The sequence below is a fragment of the Trichoderma citrinoviride genome, assembly GCF_003025115.1.
Source record: "Trichoderma citrinoviride strain TUCIM 6016 unplaced genomic scaffold BBK36scaffold_4, whole genome shotgun sequence".
In the NCBI taxonomy this organism is placed as follows: domain Eukaryota; kingdom Fungi; phylum Ascomycota; class Sordariomycetes; order Hypocreales; family Hypocreaceae; genus Trichoderma; species Trichoderma citrinoviride.
In genome coordinates, this window is record NW_020194712.1 from 76,391 (window position 1) to 93,412 (window position 17,022).

A 17,022-nucleotide genomic window follows, 5' to 3' on the forward strand; every position below is an offset into this window, starting at 1 on the left:
ACATGTACGGGCTGCGCCTCTGACGTCGACGCAGGCAAGCACAGGTCAATCACAGGTCAATCCTCACATCGCATTTTGCCTCAATGGCTGGCAGTTGATCCGTTCATCATCACCGACCGCGGCTTGGCGCAGGATTCTTTGCTTCTTTCCAGCCTCAGCGTCATTTTGAAGGCATCACGCGCCTGCCCTCGGGATTCGCCCCATCTGGACGCCGTGTAACGAGGCTGACTCCAGGGTTCATGCTGTTGGCCGTCGTTATAAGCAGATAAACTGTGCTGCCTGTGGTCTCAACTGAGAACGTAGAGCACCGTCGGCGTCAACATTTGATTTGATCACCATCAAGAACTTTCACCTCGATGCTTGTTGTCCTTCATCATGGCCCCGGGAATGACCACGAGCGAGCCTTCTAACGGCGAAGCACCGCCAAACTACCTTGCAGCAACATCAACAGTTCCAGACGCTGCCACGGACCTGCCCAGTGACATCGACCTCACGTCCTCCTACGCAAGCCTCTCCCTCTCACCCACTTACACAGTTGGCGGCCCGGACGTCGACACTTGCCTCGCCCACCTAAAGTTCCTTCACGCCGTCGACAACCTCAAGGAGGAAGTGGGATACTCCGACGGCCTCTTTGGCATTTGGGACAACCGTGCGGTATGGGACACTGAGATCCTGCACGGTGCGGCTCTGCCCCCGGGAGTCAAGCTGGACAGGCTCGGCAAGGACGAAAGGACCAGGCTTGCTCTGAGTCGCCTCCGTGAGAAGCGATGGGCCATCTATCTTGCACGGGCAGTGGATCGGTATGAGGCGTGGTGGAGTGCCATGACCAAGGGCAAGACCATGTTGACTGAAGAGGACATGATGACGCCGAGGCATCCCAAGTATGCTTTATTTACGACGCATGGCACTCCGTTGCGTTGGAGCAGAGACTCGCTTCCACCGCTAGGTAAGTTCATCTTCTTCATCACACGAACTATATGAGGAGAGCAACTGGTTGACATGGAACTTGGCAACACCTCCAGACGTCCTCATGGTCATGCATGCGCACATGCTGAATCCAAGAGCCTTCCTTGAAGACACCATGAGGTCCAACATGGTCGAGTATTGGACCGCTGGCATGCCATGGCAAGCTGTAAACGAAGGCATCACCTCTGACTTTGCTGAAGATGCGAGTGAGCTGGCTAAGAGTACCTGGAGCTCATTGACGGGACGCAGTTGGTTCAATTTCGCGGATCCCATGACCAAGTTTCTCAGGTGCCCCTGGTGCAAAGAGGGCATGCAAGTCCCCTGGACCACTTGCGGAACTGCTGAAAATGCAACCGACTCTGCGTATGTACTGATCCCTCATCTCATAGGAACTCATTGCTAACGCGTTGCTACGCCTACAGATCGATTGGCACCATTGGGAGCGGCTATGGCGACGGCAACTTTTCTCACCAATGCCCCTCCTGCAACAGGACCGTCAACAAGGAACTCCTGTCGCTCTCCAAGTTCGTCCAAGACACCACACTCCTGCTCGGGAAAGGCGTCCCTATGCCCGGCACAGTCCTCGACATCCAATCCGGCGAGCCGCAGCTCGTCCCTCCGCCCGTGCTCGCCCCAAACTACACTCGCACGTTCCCAAACCGCATGATACAGCTCGAGCTACGCATCAAGATCGTAGACCTCATCAACCCGTCGTCTAGAAGCGCCAAGGCCCCTTCCATGGCCGACGTGCGGGACCTCATCGAAAAGATTACGAGAAACGACGAAGCCGTCCGCCGCATCGACGGCTCGACGGCCCGCGCAGGCCTCCAATCCGTGCGCCGCGACGCCAAAATCACCACCCGCAAGATGATGAGCCGCTACTGGGAGAACTTCTCGCCGTTTGCCCTCGACCTGTGCGGCGCCGTCATGCGCCAGGGCGTCTTCATCGACAAGATGGTCAAGCTGGACTGGCTGCACAGCCCCTCGGCCAGGGCCACCATGGAGCGCCTCATCACAAAGTACCATCGCTTCATCCGCATCATGAAGAAGTACCCCTTGAAGATGGCTGTCCCCACGCTGGACGTTGATCTTGCTTGGCACACGCACCAGCTGAGCCCAAAGGACTACTACGAGTACACGGTATCGAAGACGGGCAAGTTTATCGACCACGACGACAAGATTGAAGAGAGCCAGCTCAGTGATGCCTTTGAGTGGACCACAAAGACGTATCAAGAGCTTTACAAGGAAGTATACAGCGAATGCACCTGTTGGTACTGCGAGAGTAAGCTCCCCTTCCCTCCCCATCACTCATCCTCCCCTCCCTCCCCATCCCTCATCCTCCCCTCCCCTGCCCCTCCCCTCTCCTCAAAGAAGGCCACAATCTAACCACCGAGCAACAACACAACCAACAGCCATCCGCGAATCTCAAGGCTCCCGCCTCGGCAAGCTCCTCAACGTCTCCTCCAGCCAAAAGCTCGCAGACACCTTCCACGACTCCGGCACGGCCAAGCTCTGCCCGCCCGACAACTCGGCCCACATCTCGGCGCACAACTCGGTCAAGCCGCTCGAGACGCCCGAGCGCGCCCGCATCACGGCGTACCTGCGCGCCCGGCAGAACAAGCGCCTCAACGACGGCTACGAGAGGGCCGCCCGGCGCGCCCAGAAGAAGGGCCGGGCGCTGCCGCCCCGGGACCAGTACTACGATCACTGGGGGTACTCTTACTACAGTTCGTTTTTCCGCCATCATCATCCCCCCTCGACATTGCTACCACAAGTCCGATTACTGACCCTCTCTCTCTCTCTCTCATCCACCTAGTGTACGGCCCCTTCATGTACCCCGTCTACTTCGCCCCAGGCATGTACTACGGCTGGGACCCCTGCTACATCGCCGCCGGGGACGGCGCATGGGCAAACTGCGCCGCGGGGACCTGCGGAAACGGCAACATTGCTGCCGGCGGCTGCGGAGGCCCAGGCGGATGTTCCTCTGGTGCAGTGAGTTTGCCAACAAAAATATACCACGCAGACAAAACTCTTGTTTCTTTTTTTTTTACAAAACGGCTAACCACTTTCTTGTTTTTTCAACACAACAGGCTGGTGCGGCGTGTGCTTCGGGCGCAGGGGGAGCTTGTGGAAGTGGTGGATGTGGAGGGGGAGGGGGAGGAGGCTGTGGTGGAGGAGGAGGAGGAGGAGGAGGAGGAGGAGGAGGAGGAGGAGGAGGATGTGGTGGTGGAGGAGGTGGATGTGGAGGGGGAGGAGGGTGTTAGATGTTCTCCTCTTTGTGTTTCGTGGCTTTTTTCATGCTGTTGAGTTTGAGCGTTTTGATGAGCGATGGTGTGAGCGATGGTGACTTGGAAGGCTGGTTGTCGGATGATGAATATGTTCCAAGCAGAGTGCCTCTTAAGAGGAGGAATGATATATACATGGCAAGCAAGAGCCTTCTATGTCGGAACCATGTGGTTCAAGCCTGGATCAAAGCCCTCACCGTTCCTTGCACCATGCACCATCACCATAACAATGTGTATCGACGAAAAGTGCAACCATCGCCTGCATATCGTTCTATGTCTGTTTATTGAATGCTTCTAGCCTTGGTATAATGTCTGCTGCTGGGTGCTGTGGGCGCCTTTCTTATGCTCGTGATATCCGTAAACTCCGTTTTCATCTTGTGCCACATCCATCAATATGTTCACACGTCCAAACCATGAAATAGAAAAAAACATCAACCGCCCTACATGGGGCAGCTGCAAAAACGTCGCTAAGAATGAGACCCTATAATAGAAGAGGAAGAGAGGGAAAAATAACAAAAATCAGCTTGCTTTATGGGAAATGGCATTCGCCGAATAATCCTCCACGGGCGTCGGTGGATCATCCTTGACGAGGTGCTCAACATCGGGGACAATTTCGCCTTCGCTCACAATGGGAAATGGGGTCAGGACGTGACTAATGTCTCCCCACCACTGCTCGCCAAAGCGTCGGTACCATTCGACCGTCATCTGCAGGCCCTCTTCAAACGTAGTCTTCTGCTCCCAGCCCAGTTTCCGCAGCTTGGAGCCGTCCACGGCGTATCTGCAGTCGTTGAAGGGGCGGTCGTGGGTGTATTTGACCCACTTGCGGAACTGTTCGGGCGTATCGTGAGCAATCTCCATGGCGGACAGAATCTTGCCGCAAAGCTCAAGGTTGGAAATCTCGTCGTGAGAGCCAACATTGTACACATGGCCAGTCTGGCCTTTGTGAAGGATCGTGTCAAAGGCATCCGCAGCATCGGCAGCATAGAGATACCGCCGTGTGGGGCTGCCGTCGCCATGAAGAACCACTGGTCGTCCGCGGTTCAGCAAGCAGATGAATTTAGAGATGATCTCTAGAGGAACGGGTTAGACTCGACCGAGCACACACGCGATTGAGAAAGGACTTACTCTCGGGATATTGGTGGGGTCCATAGACGTTGTTGCTGCGAACGATAATGGTGGGCAGCTTGAAGCTCTTGTGGTATGAGTGCACCATCATCTCGGCGGCCGCCTTGCTTGCGGCATAGGGATTGGTCGGAGCCAGAATGCTCGACTCCTGCAGCTCGCCTTCGCCGTGGCCGACTTCGCCATACACCTCGTCCGTTGAGACATGGATAAACCTTGTGATGCGAGCCTTCTTGGCGCTCTCCAAGAGGACGTGAGTGCCGTAGACGTTTGCGTGGGTAAAGCTGTACGAATTGCCGAAGCTCAAGTCGACATGTGACTGGGCGGCAAAGTGCATGACGGTGTCGATTTGATAGCGCTCCATACAGTCGAGGACCTCGGAGGGATTGGTCAGGTCGCCATGGTAAAAGGTAAAGTTGCGCTTGTCGTTGAGCGCTCTCGTATTGTTGAGCGAAGAACAGTAATCGAGCTTGTCAAACGAGACAATGTTGTAAGCGTGGGGGTATGTGAGCGTGAGATGGCGAACAACCCAGGAAGCGCTTGTGGTGACGACGCCAGTTAGCACATGCATGCAGCGACTGAGACAGTGGAAACCTACATGAAGCCCGCGCCACCGGTGATCATGATGTTGCGGACATCTGAGCGCGGCTCGAACTGGGTGGTGCCCGTGAGGACCGGCGCCTGCTGCCAGACGTCGGGCTCCTGGCAGTAGCCGCGGTGGCCGTTCATGGTGCCTTGATACCGTCATGCATCAGTAACCCGGCTTGGGCACGCAACGAGCAAATGGGAGCGGATTTTGGGACTCGGCCAGATCGGGGTGCATGCATACCGTTGGCCAAGGCGGTCTTGACCGTGGGTCTCCAGCAGGGCTGGTGGAGGGAGGCGGCCATGAAGGGATCCGGACTTCTCGCAGATTCCATGGCGGCGTGGCTGCGGCTGCGGCCTTGACCTTGGCTCGGCGATGGGTTTCGGCTGAAGGCGTGGCGCTGGAAAGGCGAAGCCTGTGCGTCCGATGAGCGCGAGGACGGCGACGAGGAGCGGTAGGAGGAGGTGGTTGAGGCGGGATACGACGCCGCCGGGGAGGATGATGGCGACAGCATTGGCGGTCGTGTTGAGAGGGAGGCGCAGTGGGAGAAGCAGCGGGAGAGGCGGCGGGAGAGGAAGAGGCTCGGTTGCGATGCCGTGATCGTCCGTTTCATGTCACGGAATGCGGTTTCCCTGGTCTTGTCGAATGGCGAAAGAGACGGTCAGGATGCGTTTAAGTGCGCCGGATGCGACAAACGCTTCTGATTGTTCCTGCTGGATCTGTCCAAGTCCAACGGCGAGGGCGTCCAGACGGGTAGGCACAGGGCGGGCGGTTGTATCCAAGTTATATTGCGCAAGCCGCAGAAAACGTTCGCTCGCCGCGCCGGGTGCCGGGTTTTGTTCCCTGCGCCGCGTCGATGGTCTGCTAACGCTCGCCTTGAAATTGGCTGACACACGGCCAGCGCTTGACGCGACTGCGGCAGCTGGAGGTACTAAGTCAACCGTCGGGCTGGTGTGTCTATTTCCTGGGTTCTGTCGCAGTCTCTCAGGTCAGGTCAGGTCAGGATCGGATCGGAATCGCATCTGCGCTCGCAGGCGGCAGCAGCACGGCGCAGGGCAGAGGCAGCGGCGGTGGCAGCGGTTGTGATGGCGCGTCCGCACGGCTTCGTTCCATCTGTCTGTCCGCTCAAGCTGTCGCCTCAACTGATGCGGATGGCGGATCGAACGACGACTCTTGCGCTTCTTCTCCAGGTCTTTTGCGAATCCACTCCGGGCAGACGATCACCCAGCCATGCTCGTGATTGCCTTGGCCCTTTTTAATTGCGATGTGGAGGGGAACATCTCACCCGCGCCTTGGCCGCAGCGGGACTAGCGCCGCGTTGATTTTCCCTGTCCGACAAAGCGGCGAGTCGGAGCAGATACCTGCGCGATACGGACCAGATGCCCCCGTTTCTGATGGCGGTTATGCTATGAATCGGACAGTCGCCCAGGTACTCTGCAGGTAGCCGTATGCTGAAACTTGGCCCCTCTCCGAGTTGGTGCCCACAAGGCAGAGCAGGCACTGGGCACTAACCCTGTTCTGATCCAGCGCCTGGGCGGTACCAGCCAGTACGTCATGCCCGCGACAGGTACCAAAGCATAATAATTCCGGGCAGATTAGATTGGGACAAGCCAACCTCATCACTTCGAAATGGCCTAGTGCTGCTACGCCGTTTAATTACTCGCAGCTGCTCTCAATTTGGCTTCATATATCAGCAATCAATCTGACGCTGCGTCTTCCAGGTTGCTTGCGGTCCTGTAGTCGTAGCACTTGTTTCTGTACTCCGAGTTCTGATGCGCAAAGCCGCCGCTGGCACTGTGAACTCGTGGATCGACAGGAGTCACACCAGAAATACTACTTTAATCACAGGCATCAATTTGCCCTCTCATCTCTTCAAACCTCTCCATCCCGTCCCCTTCAGTCCTAAAGCTCGAACCCATATCCGCCGCCATATTTGCTCTATGTTATTAGGTACAAGTGTTTACATGTGACGCCGGGAATGGGTCGCATTTAAACAATTAGACTACGGATTACGAGTGCTGGGGTCTCTTGGCTGAGATCGTACCCATTTGGGCCGCGTATCGTGGCCATGCCTTCGTATAACCAACCCGGTCGGGTCACAGCCTCGGAACGACCAGGTTCCTTAAACGGAACATTTCTTACTGGGCAGAGTAAGGTATTACTACTATGTATTGCATGGCCACATGGAATTCGGCTACGCTGAGAGAGGAAAGATAACTCGAGCTGAACTAGGTACTACCAGCAGCGTTACTGTTCAACGTTAGTCAGCTGGCTATTATGCATGCTTACAAGAACGAATATACGAAGTTCATGGGCGCCTCTTGTCGAGAGAATACCAATCGTATAGCAACACGAAGAGAAGAGATCCCACCAAGCCTGCAGCAGTGTCGCCCGTTATCCTCTCCATCACGATCGAAGCGGCACACATCCGATGACGACGAGGATCGCCTTTGTCTCTGCCGTGTCGAACAAATAGTCACATAAGTGTGCAGTTTCAGCCGCTGAAAACCCATGCTATTTGACGCCATCAAAACGCCAAGCCAATCGCCGCTGCAGCTCCCCAGATGCCCGGATCCCATCACAAGGACGCATCCGTTGTTGCTCATTGGTGTGTCCGGCTTCCGGCTTCCATGTCCTGGAGCCGGGTGACAATACCAGTCTCGGCGTATGCCGTAGAGCTCGGCTCTGCTTGTCTACGACAGATAGACAGGCCTGTAAATGAGCACGGCGTGAGCTATCTTATACTCTCAGGCAATAGTTCCCAACTTTCTGTCTTTATTCCTTGCATGAGGCGCTGCGAGTGTGACTGCTTTGAGTAGTACATCAGTCTGGCGTCCAAGCTACCATTACTACCTGCTAACCGAGTAGAGGGCATGTAAGTCCTTTGTACGACTTGGTCTGCATTTTATAGCCCGTTGCTTGGACAATCGCGATGTGCAACGGACGCTGGCATGCAAGGGGGAGGCATATGGCGTGTGATATGACGACGGAATGTCTGAGGATGCATGCAACTTCCCAGCTGAAAGAGGAGGCAATGGCTCTTACATCATTCGGCCTGGCGAGGTTGATCATGATACTACTAGGAGCAGATATCTGCCCTATAAATGTCACAGCAGGGCTCGACTGATATGTTCCCTTGGCGTGCTCCAAACATTCATCGTATCAGCAAGAATAGATCTGTCAGTCTCATAAACCGCTTTCAACCACCGTGGCATCCCTCGTTCCCCTCCCAACAAGACGCCAGAAGCCTCAGCGTGTCGGTGGCTGGCTACCCAAGGACCCGCAGCTTCTCATCGGGTGGTTGCGAGACCTCGTCGGGGAAGTCAACAAGAAAAAGTCTTTCGCCCCAGTGGGTTCATTCATCCTGAGCGAGCCAGTTCAGCAACTCAAAGAACTCATCGAGAGCACCGCTGAACTGCGAATGCTGGCTTCCGGCATGTTCGACGAGGTCCCCGACAAGGCTCCCTACAACGAGGATCCTGTCGGGAACAAGCAGCTCAATTCGTACCATGAGATGCTCGAAATGTTTGACTTTGTCATGCATCACAAAGCTCCGTCCTGGAAGAAGCTCGAGTACGACGTGGGCTTGATTGGATTTCCGTTCAACGCCATCTTGGACTGGCCAATGGCCACAGCCTCCGGATACGCCTTCTTCCTCAAGCCCGAGGTCAATGCCAAGCTCAAAGTGATTCTCGACACCTGGAAGAGGGAGGTGCTCATGACCGAGAAGTCGCAATATGTCATCACCACCGCTCCTGATGGCTGGCTCAGCTAGGACTCTCTGGTGCACATCGAAAACGACACCAACGTCACCGACCAGGAGTTGACGTTCCAGCAAATCTTCCAGTGTGATCCGCAAGGCGACCCCGAGCACTGGGGTTTCAAGTCCTGGGATGACTTCTTCGTCCGCAAGTTCAAGAACATGGACCAGATCCGCCCAGTCGCTTTCCCAAAGCAGCCAGAGTGGGTGGCCAACTCGTGCGAGTCCAAGCCCTTTGCCCTGCAGTCAAACGTCCGCGAGTTTGATTCGTTCTGGCTCAAAGGGCAGGCGTACTCTGTCAATGAGATGCTCAATAAGCATCAGTACGCCGAGCAGTTTGTAGGCGGCACCGTCTACCAAGCGTTCCTGAGCGCCACCTCGTACCACCGCTGGAACTCGCCTGTATCTGGCCAAGTTGTCCACACAGAGGTCGTCGACGGAACGTACTTCTCAGAGCCCACCATCACAGGCTTTACCTCTCCCGACGGTCCTGACCCGGCTGCTCCTGATCGAGCCCAGGGCTACATCAGCCACATCGCCACGCGGGCCATCTTCTTCATCGAGGCCCCGCAGCCAATTGGTCTCATGGCAGCCATCTACATCGGCATGGCGGACGTTTCGTCGTGCGAGATTCTGGAAAAGTACCAGGCCAAGAATCTGCCTGCGGCTGTGGAAAAGGGCGACGAAATTGGCTTGTTCCACCATGGTGGCTCTACCCACTGCCTGCTCTTCCGCCAAGGCGTGAACCTGGCGTTTGTGACGGGGGCCATTCCGGGGAATAGGAAGAAGAACTTGCCGATTCGAGGCCCGCTGGCAGTTGCGTATTGATGTCGACTGATGATGTGCGTTGACTTTGGCGAGGACTTGGACACGGTCATGAATAGGTGAATCGGGACCGTTTGCATTCTGCTACATGTAAGCGGCAAACACGGGTCATTGCATAAGGTAAGGTAAGGTAGATGCATAAATCTACCTCGTGAACAAGTATACTCCGTCGAACTTTCTTTCCAGTTGCCATATATTGTTACCTGAATTGATGAATTTGTCTCGTGAGCTTGATAGCGAGGGCGTGCACGCTTTGGTTGGCAGGATTCACAAGGAACGGTACTTGTAGGCATATGCCGAGGCATCGGCCAGGAGCAAATGTCATGTTTCTTCAATCCATTGCAAGGCAAAGTAGCGAGAAATGGATGCTAGACGACCATGAAGTCAGTACCGGTACATTGCGACTGGAAAGGGCGGTCAAGTTGCGGGCACTTTCCAACTTAATCTACCTTGTGCAAAATGATCCTGCCTCATGATCTCGTAGCCATTCCCAATGATAAGACCGAATTCCGCTTCGAGTGTATTCTATTCCTATGGTTCTTCTACTGTCATCGTTCTGTACTGCTCAACCACGGCTTAGTACTATCTCAAAGATTCAAAAGCAGACCGACGAAGCTGAAGCTCAAGCAAAGCAAATGCATGACCCTGAGAAAGACGGAGGCAAAGAGGAGGCCAGAGATGCCTCGCCGGGTCTCCTTGCGCCCTCTGACGGGGCCACAGAGACAAAGACCGCCTCCCATCCGCTCCAGGTCATCGCATGGATGGTCGTCAACACTCTGGCAACGGTTGGAATAGCAAGTGACTCCAAGAAAGATCATCATACGAGCATGTGTGTCTTCTAACAACAGAGGTTCGCAGGTCTTCACCAACAAGGCCATCTTCTCGGAGCCGATGTGGAAGCAGTCCCAGCTGAAATTTGCCTCCATCCATTTCTTGACCACCTGGTTCATCCTATTTCTACTCTCTCGATCACCAATTGGGATCTTCGTGCCTCGCCGGGCTCCTACGCTACATCTGATTCCCCTGGCTACAGCAATGTGCTTCAACGTCATCCTTCCCAATCTGTCCTTGGCCTACTCGACAGTCACCTTTTACCAGATAGCACGAATACTTCTGACTCCGACGGTCGCCATCATGAATTTTGTTCTCTACGACCAAGGTCTCCCCAGGGGGGCTCTTCTCTCGCTGATTCCCACCTGCCTTGGAGTGGGCATGGTCACCTACTACGACTCGATTCCCGTGGAAGACGACGCAACCAAGACGACCTCTCTATTGGGCATCATATTCGCCTTTACAGGTGTATTCGCGTCGTCCCTGTATACTGTCGGTATTGCAGGCTACCATCGAAAGCTCAACATGAACAGCATGCAGCTCCTCTTTCTCCAGGCGCCAATGGCCTGCTTCTTGCTCCTCTTCTTCATTCCGTTTGTTGACAGGCTCCCCAGCCTGCAGCATGTGCCCCTCCGGCTGAGCAAAGGAATGCTCATTGTTTTGGTACGCCTATCGTTGGTCTACTCTCGATGGGTGGTCACATCAGCTAACGTGTACCACTCGGCAGTCGACACTATTTGCTTCCCTCGTCAACATCTCTCAGTTCTACATAGTGGCACAGACTGGCCCAGTGTCAAGCACAGTTGTCGGTCACATCAAGACCTGCATTATCGTCGGCCTTGGCTGGGCCATTCCGGGTCGTCCGATGAGCGACAAGTCCGCGCTTGGAGTTTTGATTGCGGTAGCAGGCATTACTTCGTGAGTTCTATGGAAGCAAATCACAAGAAGAATGGAAGGCTAATGAAGAAGCAGGTACTCTAGCAAGATGTTGAAGCATAAGAGAGAAAAGGCAAATGAACCTGGAGTCGTGGCTACGGGTAAGATATGACGGAGTAGCAGATCGTGGACAAAAACGGCGGATCTTGTGACGACGGCAAGCATATATGAACGAGCAAAGACCATGGGAAGAATCAAAATATTAGCATTGCTCCATAATGATATAAGCCAAATTACAAGTTGAAACGCTTTCTATCCTTCTCCATCTTGGACTTCCACTCCCACTGAATGGCATCCTCGCCTTCGCTCCCCGCCCGTCCAACGCCCTTGTCAACACGTCTCAGCTTGAGCGTGAACCGCGGGCCCAGCTCCTGCAATCCCGCCCGGATACTCTCAACACCCTGAAGCGGCTTTCCCTCGGCATCGACGACGCTCTTCTCAGTCGGGCGCTTATCGCGGAAGGCGTATCGGAAGCGTCTTACGAAGATGTAATCTCGCTGGTTATGCAGCGCAACGACCTGCCGTCCCTCAAACTCGGGTCGCGGAGGGAACATTGTCTGGAAGAGCTTCGCGGTAAGGAGACCGAGCGGCGTCTTGAAGTTGTTGAGCAGCAGTTCCGGATAGTGGTTCGTCGGGTTGCCGTGTCCGGGGAGCTTCTTGCCCTCGATCCAGTTGGATATTGAAAAGTGGAACGTCGGGCCCTTGGGGAGGTGTACGATGGAGAGCCCCGTGGGCACCTTCTGGTCCTCCTTGACGAGGACGACGGCGGTGTAGTCCCTGCTGGCGGAGAACTTGCAGATCTCGCGGAGGGAGTATTTGTAGCCGTAGCGGTGGGAGGAGCGGGGGATGTAGTTTGCGTTGGGGAACAGCGTGGTGATGAGCTGGGCCTCGTCGTGGATGGTCGAGTTGAGGGATGTGGTGACGAGGATCTTTGGTTCGGGCGGGGGCTCGTCGGTGAAGAGCGAGGGGAACTTGAGGGCGAGCGAGGTGGGTGTGAGGTCGAGGTTCGTGCTCGTTGTGGAGGGCGCGATGCTGGGGACTCTCTGGGCTCGTTTCTCGCGCTGCCTCTCCAGCCTTTCTGCCTTTGCCTCGTCGTCTTCCTCGTCAGAGTCCAGCATACTGTCGTTATCGTCGTCGTCGTCATCGTCTCCGTCATCCTGATCCATCTTCTCCGCCGCCTCTACTGCCGCCCGCTCCTCCGCCTCGGCCTGCTCGATGCGCCTCCTCTTCAATTGCTCCAGGTCCACCACCGCTCCGAGGCTATCGTCGTCGACATCATCCCAGACTCGCTTGTGCTCCAGCGTACGGGGCACATTCTTGGCCAGACGAGCCGCCTTGAGCTCGGGATTGCGGTTCTCTTCTCTCCGTCGGCGGTGTCGCTCCTCGTGTCGCTCTTTGTTGCTCGCCTTCTTGTGGGCGACGAACAGTTGCTTGCGCTTCTGCTTGTTGGCGACTTTGAGCGCCTGGACGGGAGGTTTCGTGAAGCCCATCGTTGTCAACTGGGGCGTTGCTGAAGTTGGTGGGAAATGAATGGCTGGTTGGGAGAATTGAGAGGCCGACGGCTTCAATTGACAGAAAATTTCGGCGGCAGGGAACTTTTTTTTTACTGGACGCACGCCTATAAGATAAGATAAAGATAAGATAAATGGCTAAATCAGATCTCTCATTGGGCGGGCTCTTGATAAAGCGGAGTCCAAGAGGCTTACGCTCACTACGGGAGTTAATGTATCAACAAAAATATCGACTTTGGAAAAAGTTTTGGAACTGCCATTCGTCGTCTTCTGCATATGAGGCTCGCGTTTGTATCGTGGAACAGCCTCATCCTCCCCACCGCTTCACCTCGTTTCGGTCGATTCGATAGCAATCATCGGATATCGAGAACCGCGAAAATGACGACGACCAACGCCACCAAGAGGAGAAAGTTGGCGCACGACGCCTCAGACGACGAGGCGCAATCGCGGAAAGCCCAGAAGGACTTCTTCAAGTCGGCCGCGAGCTGGGACCTCGAGGACGACTATGCGTCCCGTCGCCGCAAGAGCAAAAAGGCCAACAAGGAGAGCACCAAGCTGCCGATCAAGACTGCCGACGGCCGGTTGGAGATTCTTCGCGAGCTGGAGCAGGAGGAGGACCTGGTCTCTGTCGAGAGCGACACGGAGTGGCTAGAGGGTCGGGAGGATGATGCCGGGTCAGAAGCCGAGGAAGAAGAAGAAGAAGGGCAAGAGGAGGCGCCCACCGTTTCCGAGGCTCAGCAGATTCGAGAGGCGCAGGAAGAGCTGGCGAAGCTGGCCTTGGCCCTGAACGAGAACCCGGAAGAACACATTGGCTCGCTCAAGTCTCTGGCGGCCATTGGCGAGTCCAAGGTCCCAGCCATCCGGATGCTGGCCCTCATGACACAGATGTCGGTGTACAAGGACATCATCCCCGGATATCGCATACGGCCCGCGACGGAAGACGGCCCCGCAGAGAAGGTGTCCAAGGAAGTCCGCACGATGCGCCAGTTTGAACAGGCGCTGGTGTCGGGCTACCAAAACTACGTCAAGGAGCTGGCCAGGTGCGCCAAGGAGGAGTCGGCGCCGGTCGTCAAGGGAGGGCAGAGCATCGCCGGCATCGCCATCACATGCGCCTGCACGCTGATAGCCGCCGTCCCGCACTTCAACTTCCGGTCCGACCTGCTGAGGATCCTGGTCAACAAGCTGAGCCGGAAGAGGATCGACAGCAACGGGACCAAGTGTCTTCAGGCGCTGGAGACGTTGTTCCGCGAGGACGAGGACGGCAAGCCCACACTGGAGGCCGTCTCGCTGCTCTCCAAGATGATGAAGGCGCGGGATTACGAAGTGGACGAAAGCGTCCTCAACCTCTTCCTCAGCCTCCGTCTCCTCTCCGAGTTCGCCGGCAAGGCCTCACAAGACACGGTCGAACGCCCAGAAGCCAACAAGATGAAGAAGAAGCAGCGCGAATATCGAACGAAGCGGATGCGAAAGGCCATCAAGGAGCAAAAGTCGCTTGAAAAGGACATGGCCGCCGCCGACGCCCTGGTCGACCACGAGGAGCGCGACAAGATGCAGTCGGAGACGCTCAAGCTCGTCTTCGCCACCTACTTCCGCATCCTCAAGATGCGCGCGCCCAGGCTCATGGGCGCCGTGCTCGAGGGGCTGGCCAAGTACGCGCACCTCATCAACCAGGACTTCTTCGGCGACCTGCTCGAGGCGCTCAAGGACCTCATCCGGCACAGCGACGACGACGCCGCCGCGGACCTCGCCGCCGACCACGAGGACGACGACAGCGTCTCCGCGCGCAACCTCACCCGCGAGGCCCTCCTCTGCACCGTCACCGCCTTCGCCCTCCTCGAGGGCCAGGACGCGCACAACTCCCGCAACACCCTCCACCTCGACCTCACCTTCTTCACCACCCACCTCTTCACCTCGCTCCTCTCCCTCGCCGTCCACCCAGACCTCGAGCTCACAAAGCCCAACCGCTCCTCCGCCTCGTCCGCGTCCAGGATCAACGTCCAGACCACCACCGTCCTGCTCATCCGCTCCCTCATCGCCATCCTCCTCCCGCCCTGGAACATCCGCTCCGTCCCGCCCCTCCGCCTCGCCGCCTTCACCAAGCAGCTCATGACCGCCGCCCTGCAGCTGCCCGACAAGTCCTGCCAGGCCGCCCTCGGCCTGCTCAACGACATTGCCGCCACGCACGGCAAGAAGATTGCCAGCCTGTGGAACACCGAGGAGCGCAAGGGCGACGGCAGGCACAACGCCCTGAGCGACACCGTCGAGGGCAGCAATCCCTTTGCCGCCACGGTGTGGGAGGGCGAGCTTCTGAAGAAGCATTTTTCGCCAAAGGTTCGCGAAGGAGTCAAGTTGTTGGAGAAGAGTTTGCCTTGATGGTCTGAAACTGAAGGCTAGAATGGAAATAGTAGTAGATGGCAGAGAGCGTTGGTTTGGGTTGGAGCAACGGAACAAGGCACCGGGTTTACATGACTGTGTTACATCATCAATAAAGGATTGAATTCCAATTTCTCGAATATGCCATGCCTACTTTGAGGGCCACTCGAGCATTGTCACCCCTAGACCAATAGCACTCGTCTGCCCTTGGCGAATAGATATCCTTTAGCAACGTCGAGTAGATATGTCTGCATCAGATCAAAATCATCACGCTATCCCTAATACCTATTGTTGGTCACAACCGCCAGTACCAACTCTCGTCTCTGCCTTTATGCCCACATCGAGGCTGATAATCCCTTGGTTTGCTGGGCAGCAGAGGATCTCGACTCGACACCGGTACACTGTTGCGAAGCTGAATTGTTGGCTGGCACAAAGATCGCCGCAACGGGAGACAATTTGCGCGAGTGTGAGCCTCGAGTCTGGGTCACCTCCTTGTCGGTTGTCCGAGAAGAAGTGTGGCCATTGTTGATCTTTGCATCACTGTTGCCCTGCACTTCTACTTCGACTCATGTTAGCTAAGAATCGGTACACGAGACATGCGATGGCCCAAGGGCTTACTTTTTCCATTCTGCTCTTGGCTGCCGTTCGCATAGGAGCCATGCTGATCTGCCTGAGCGTTCGTGGCTGTTGCTCCTTTGGCATTGAGATCCATAGCCTTGGGTAAGATCTCGGTCAAGGTCTCAATCTCCTGCCCGAGTGTCGGCTTCTTCGCCGCGATGGCAAAGAAAGTCTCGAGAATGTTTCCAGGAGCGGCGGGCTGCGAGAAACCAGAGGTAAATTGGGTATAGTCCACAGCACCATTGCTGCTAATTTCGGATGGAAAGCCAGTATACAGCGTCTGACTCGTCATAGGAACTTGGTTCGGTTGGACTTGTCCTGCTGCTGTTATGTCAATATCTCCTTGGAAACAATCCTGCGGTGCTCTAATAGCTGGAAATAGTACATATTCACATACTCTGAGGCCTCGTACCAGCTTGCTTGATGAAATCTAAACCCGCGTTTCCAATGACGCTGGTCTTGGTGGCCCTTCCAGTCGAGAAGGATGTGGTAGTAGCATACATCCTCTGGCTGGGAGGCGGCACCGAGCTGATGGGAGGGCCAGCGCTCTGCCAGGATTGTTGTGGAACAAACTGGGCGTGATGACCATGATGTTGTGGCGGATATGCCTCCCACTGTTTCTGTTGATGTTGTTGGCCGCCGCCGCCGCTGCCGCCCTTCTTCTTCTTTGGGTCCTTCATCTTCGAGAAGCTCTGAGCGAGCTCTCTGGCCGCCGCCAGTTTCGCAGGGTCTTGGAAGCCACTCATTTTCCAACTCGAGCGAGGCCAAATCACAGCTCTGTTGGGAGAGAGATGGTGAAGATGGGAAGAAAACCCTGGTAGAGAACTGGCGGCATAGAACGGAGAAGCTCTCGGTGGGCGTGGTCGAAGAAGTGAAGAAGTTCGGAAAGTGAAGCAAAAGTGAATGAGCCTGAGGGAGGAAGAGGAAGGTGAAAGAAGGTGAATCGGTGCGAGGCAGGATGAATGATGGCAGCTGCCTCTAACGGAAGAGATGAGATGACAGCTGCTTTTTCTGTGCACGTGGTATGGAATAGGTAACAGAAGAGCATTGGCTTTCAGTTCTACATTCTCCTTGATCTGCCTTATTGAATTGTGAAATTTGATGCCTTGCAGAGAGAGTGCGTGAAGCACCACGACTGGTTTCACTTGGGCTTCAGTCCTTTGACCATAGTGACAGCACTGAGGATTCCGTTTCTGAGGCAGTAGTCAC

At 55.7% G+C, this 17,022-nt stretch overlaps 7 protein-coding genes across 7 annotated transcripts; 4 read left to right on the top strand and 3 right to left on the bottom strand.

Moving 5' to 3' along the window:
* Nucleotides 1-387: 387 nt before the first annotated feature.
* BBK36DRAFT_1193853 (hypothetical protein) lies at nt 388-3,244 on the top strand (the record flags this gene model as incomplete). Its single annotated transcript, XM_024896825.1, has 6 exons — nt 388-946; nt 1,023-1,329; nt 1,389-2,248; nt 2,379-2,693; nt 2,783-2,944; nt 3,091-3,244. The coding sequence occupies 6 exons, from the start codon at nt 388-390 to the stop codon at nt 3,228-3,230; spliced, it is 2,343 nt and encodes a 780-aa protein (XP_024751125.1). The 3' UTR covers nt 3,231-3,244.
* A 526-nt stretch (nt 3,245-3,770) lies between these two features.
* Nucleotides 3,771-5,102, bottom strand: BBK36DRAFT_1167110 (NAD(P)-binding protein; the record flags this gene model as incomplete). Its single annotated transcript, XM_024895003.1, has 3 exons — nt 3,771-4,321; nt 4,377-4,912; nt 4,972-5,102. 3 exons carry the CDS (start codon nt 5,100-5,102, stop codon nt 3,771-3,773), a joined length of 1,218 nt encoding a protein of 405 aa, XP_024751126.1.
* Nucleotides 5,103-7,900: 2,798 nt separating this feature from the next.
* On the top strand, nt 7,901-9,570 carry BBK36DRAFT_1134723 (hypothetical protein). Its single transcript, XM_024892401.1, has 5 exons — nt 7,901-8,022; nt 8,197-8,698; nt 8,735-9,425; nt 9,459-9,471; nt 9,502-9,570. Exons 1-5 carry the CDS (start codon nt 7,994-7,996, stop codon nt 9,545-9,547), a joined length of 1,281 nt encoding a protein of 426 aa, XP_024751127.1. The 5' UTR covers nt 7,901-7,993; the 3' UTR covers nt 9,548-9,570.
* Nucleotides 9,571-10,179: 609 nt separating this feature from the next.
* On the top strand, nt 10,180-11,423 carry BBK36DRAFT_1193864 (hypothetical protein; the record flags this gene model as incomplete). Its single annotated transcript, XM_024896826.1, has 4 exons — nt 10,180-10,329; nt 10,403-11,038; nt 11,103-11,293; nt 11,348-11,423. 4 exons carry the CDS (start codon nt 10,180-10,182, stop codon nt 11,421-11,423), a joined length of 1,053 nt encoding a protein of 350 aa, XP_024751128.1.
* A 114-nt stretch (nt 11,424-11,537) lies between these two features.
* On the bottom strand, nt 11,538-12,804 carry BBK36DRAFT_1134724 (Brix-domain-containing protein; the record flags this gene model as incomplete). The annotated part of the gene is made up of 1 exon (XM_024892402.1): nt 11,538-12,804. One exon carries the CDS (start codon nt 12,799-12,801, stop codon nt 11,545-11,547), a length of 1,257 nt encoding a protein of 418 aa, XP_024751129.1. The 3' UTR covers nt 11,538-11,544.
* Nucleotides 12,805-13,196: 392 nt separating this feature from the next.
* Nucleotides 13,197-15,205, top strand: BBK36DRAFT_1134725 (nucleolar complex-associated protein 3). The gene has a single exon (XM_024892403.1). It carries the CDS (start codon nt 13,201-13,203, stop codon nt 15,193-15,195), a length of 1,995 nt encoding a protein of 664 aa, XP_024751130.1. The 5' UTR covers nt 13,197-13,200; the 3' UTR covers nt 15,196-15,205.
* A 319-nt stretch (nt 15,206-15,524) lies between these two features.
* Nucleotides 15,525-16,559, bottom strand: BBK36DRAFT_1167115 (hypothetical protein; the record flags this gene model as incomplete). The annotated part of the gene is made up of 3 exons (XM_024895004.1): nt 15,525-15,743; nt 15,785-16,137; nt 16,211-16,559. 3 exons carry the CDS (start codon nt 16,557-16,559, stop codon nt 15,525-15,527), a joined length of 921 nt encoding a protein of 306 aa, XP_024751131.1.
* Between the last annotated feature and the right edge of the window lie 463 nt (nt 16,560-17,022).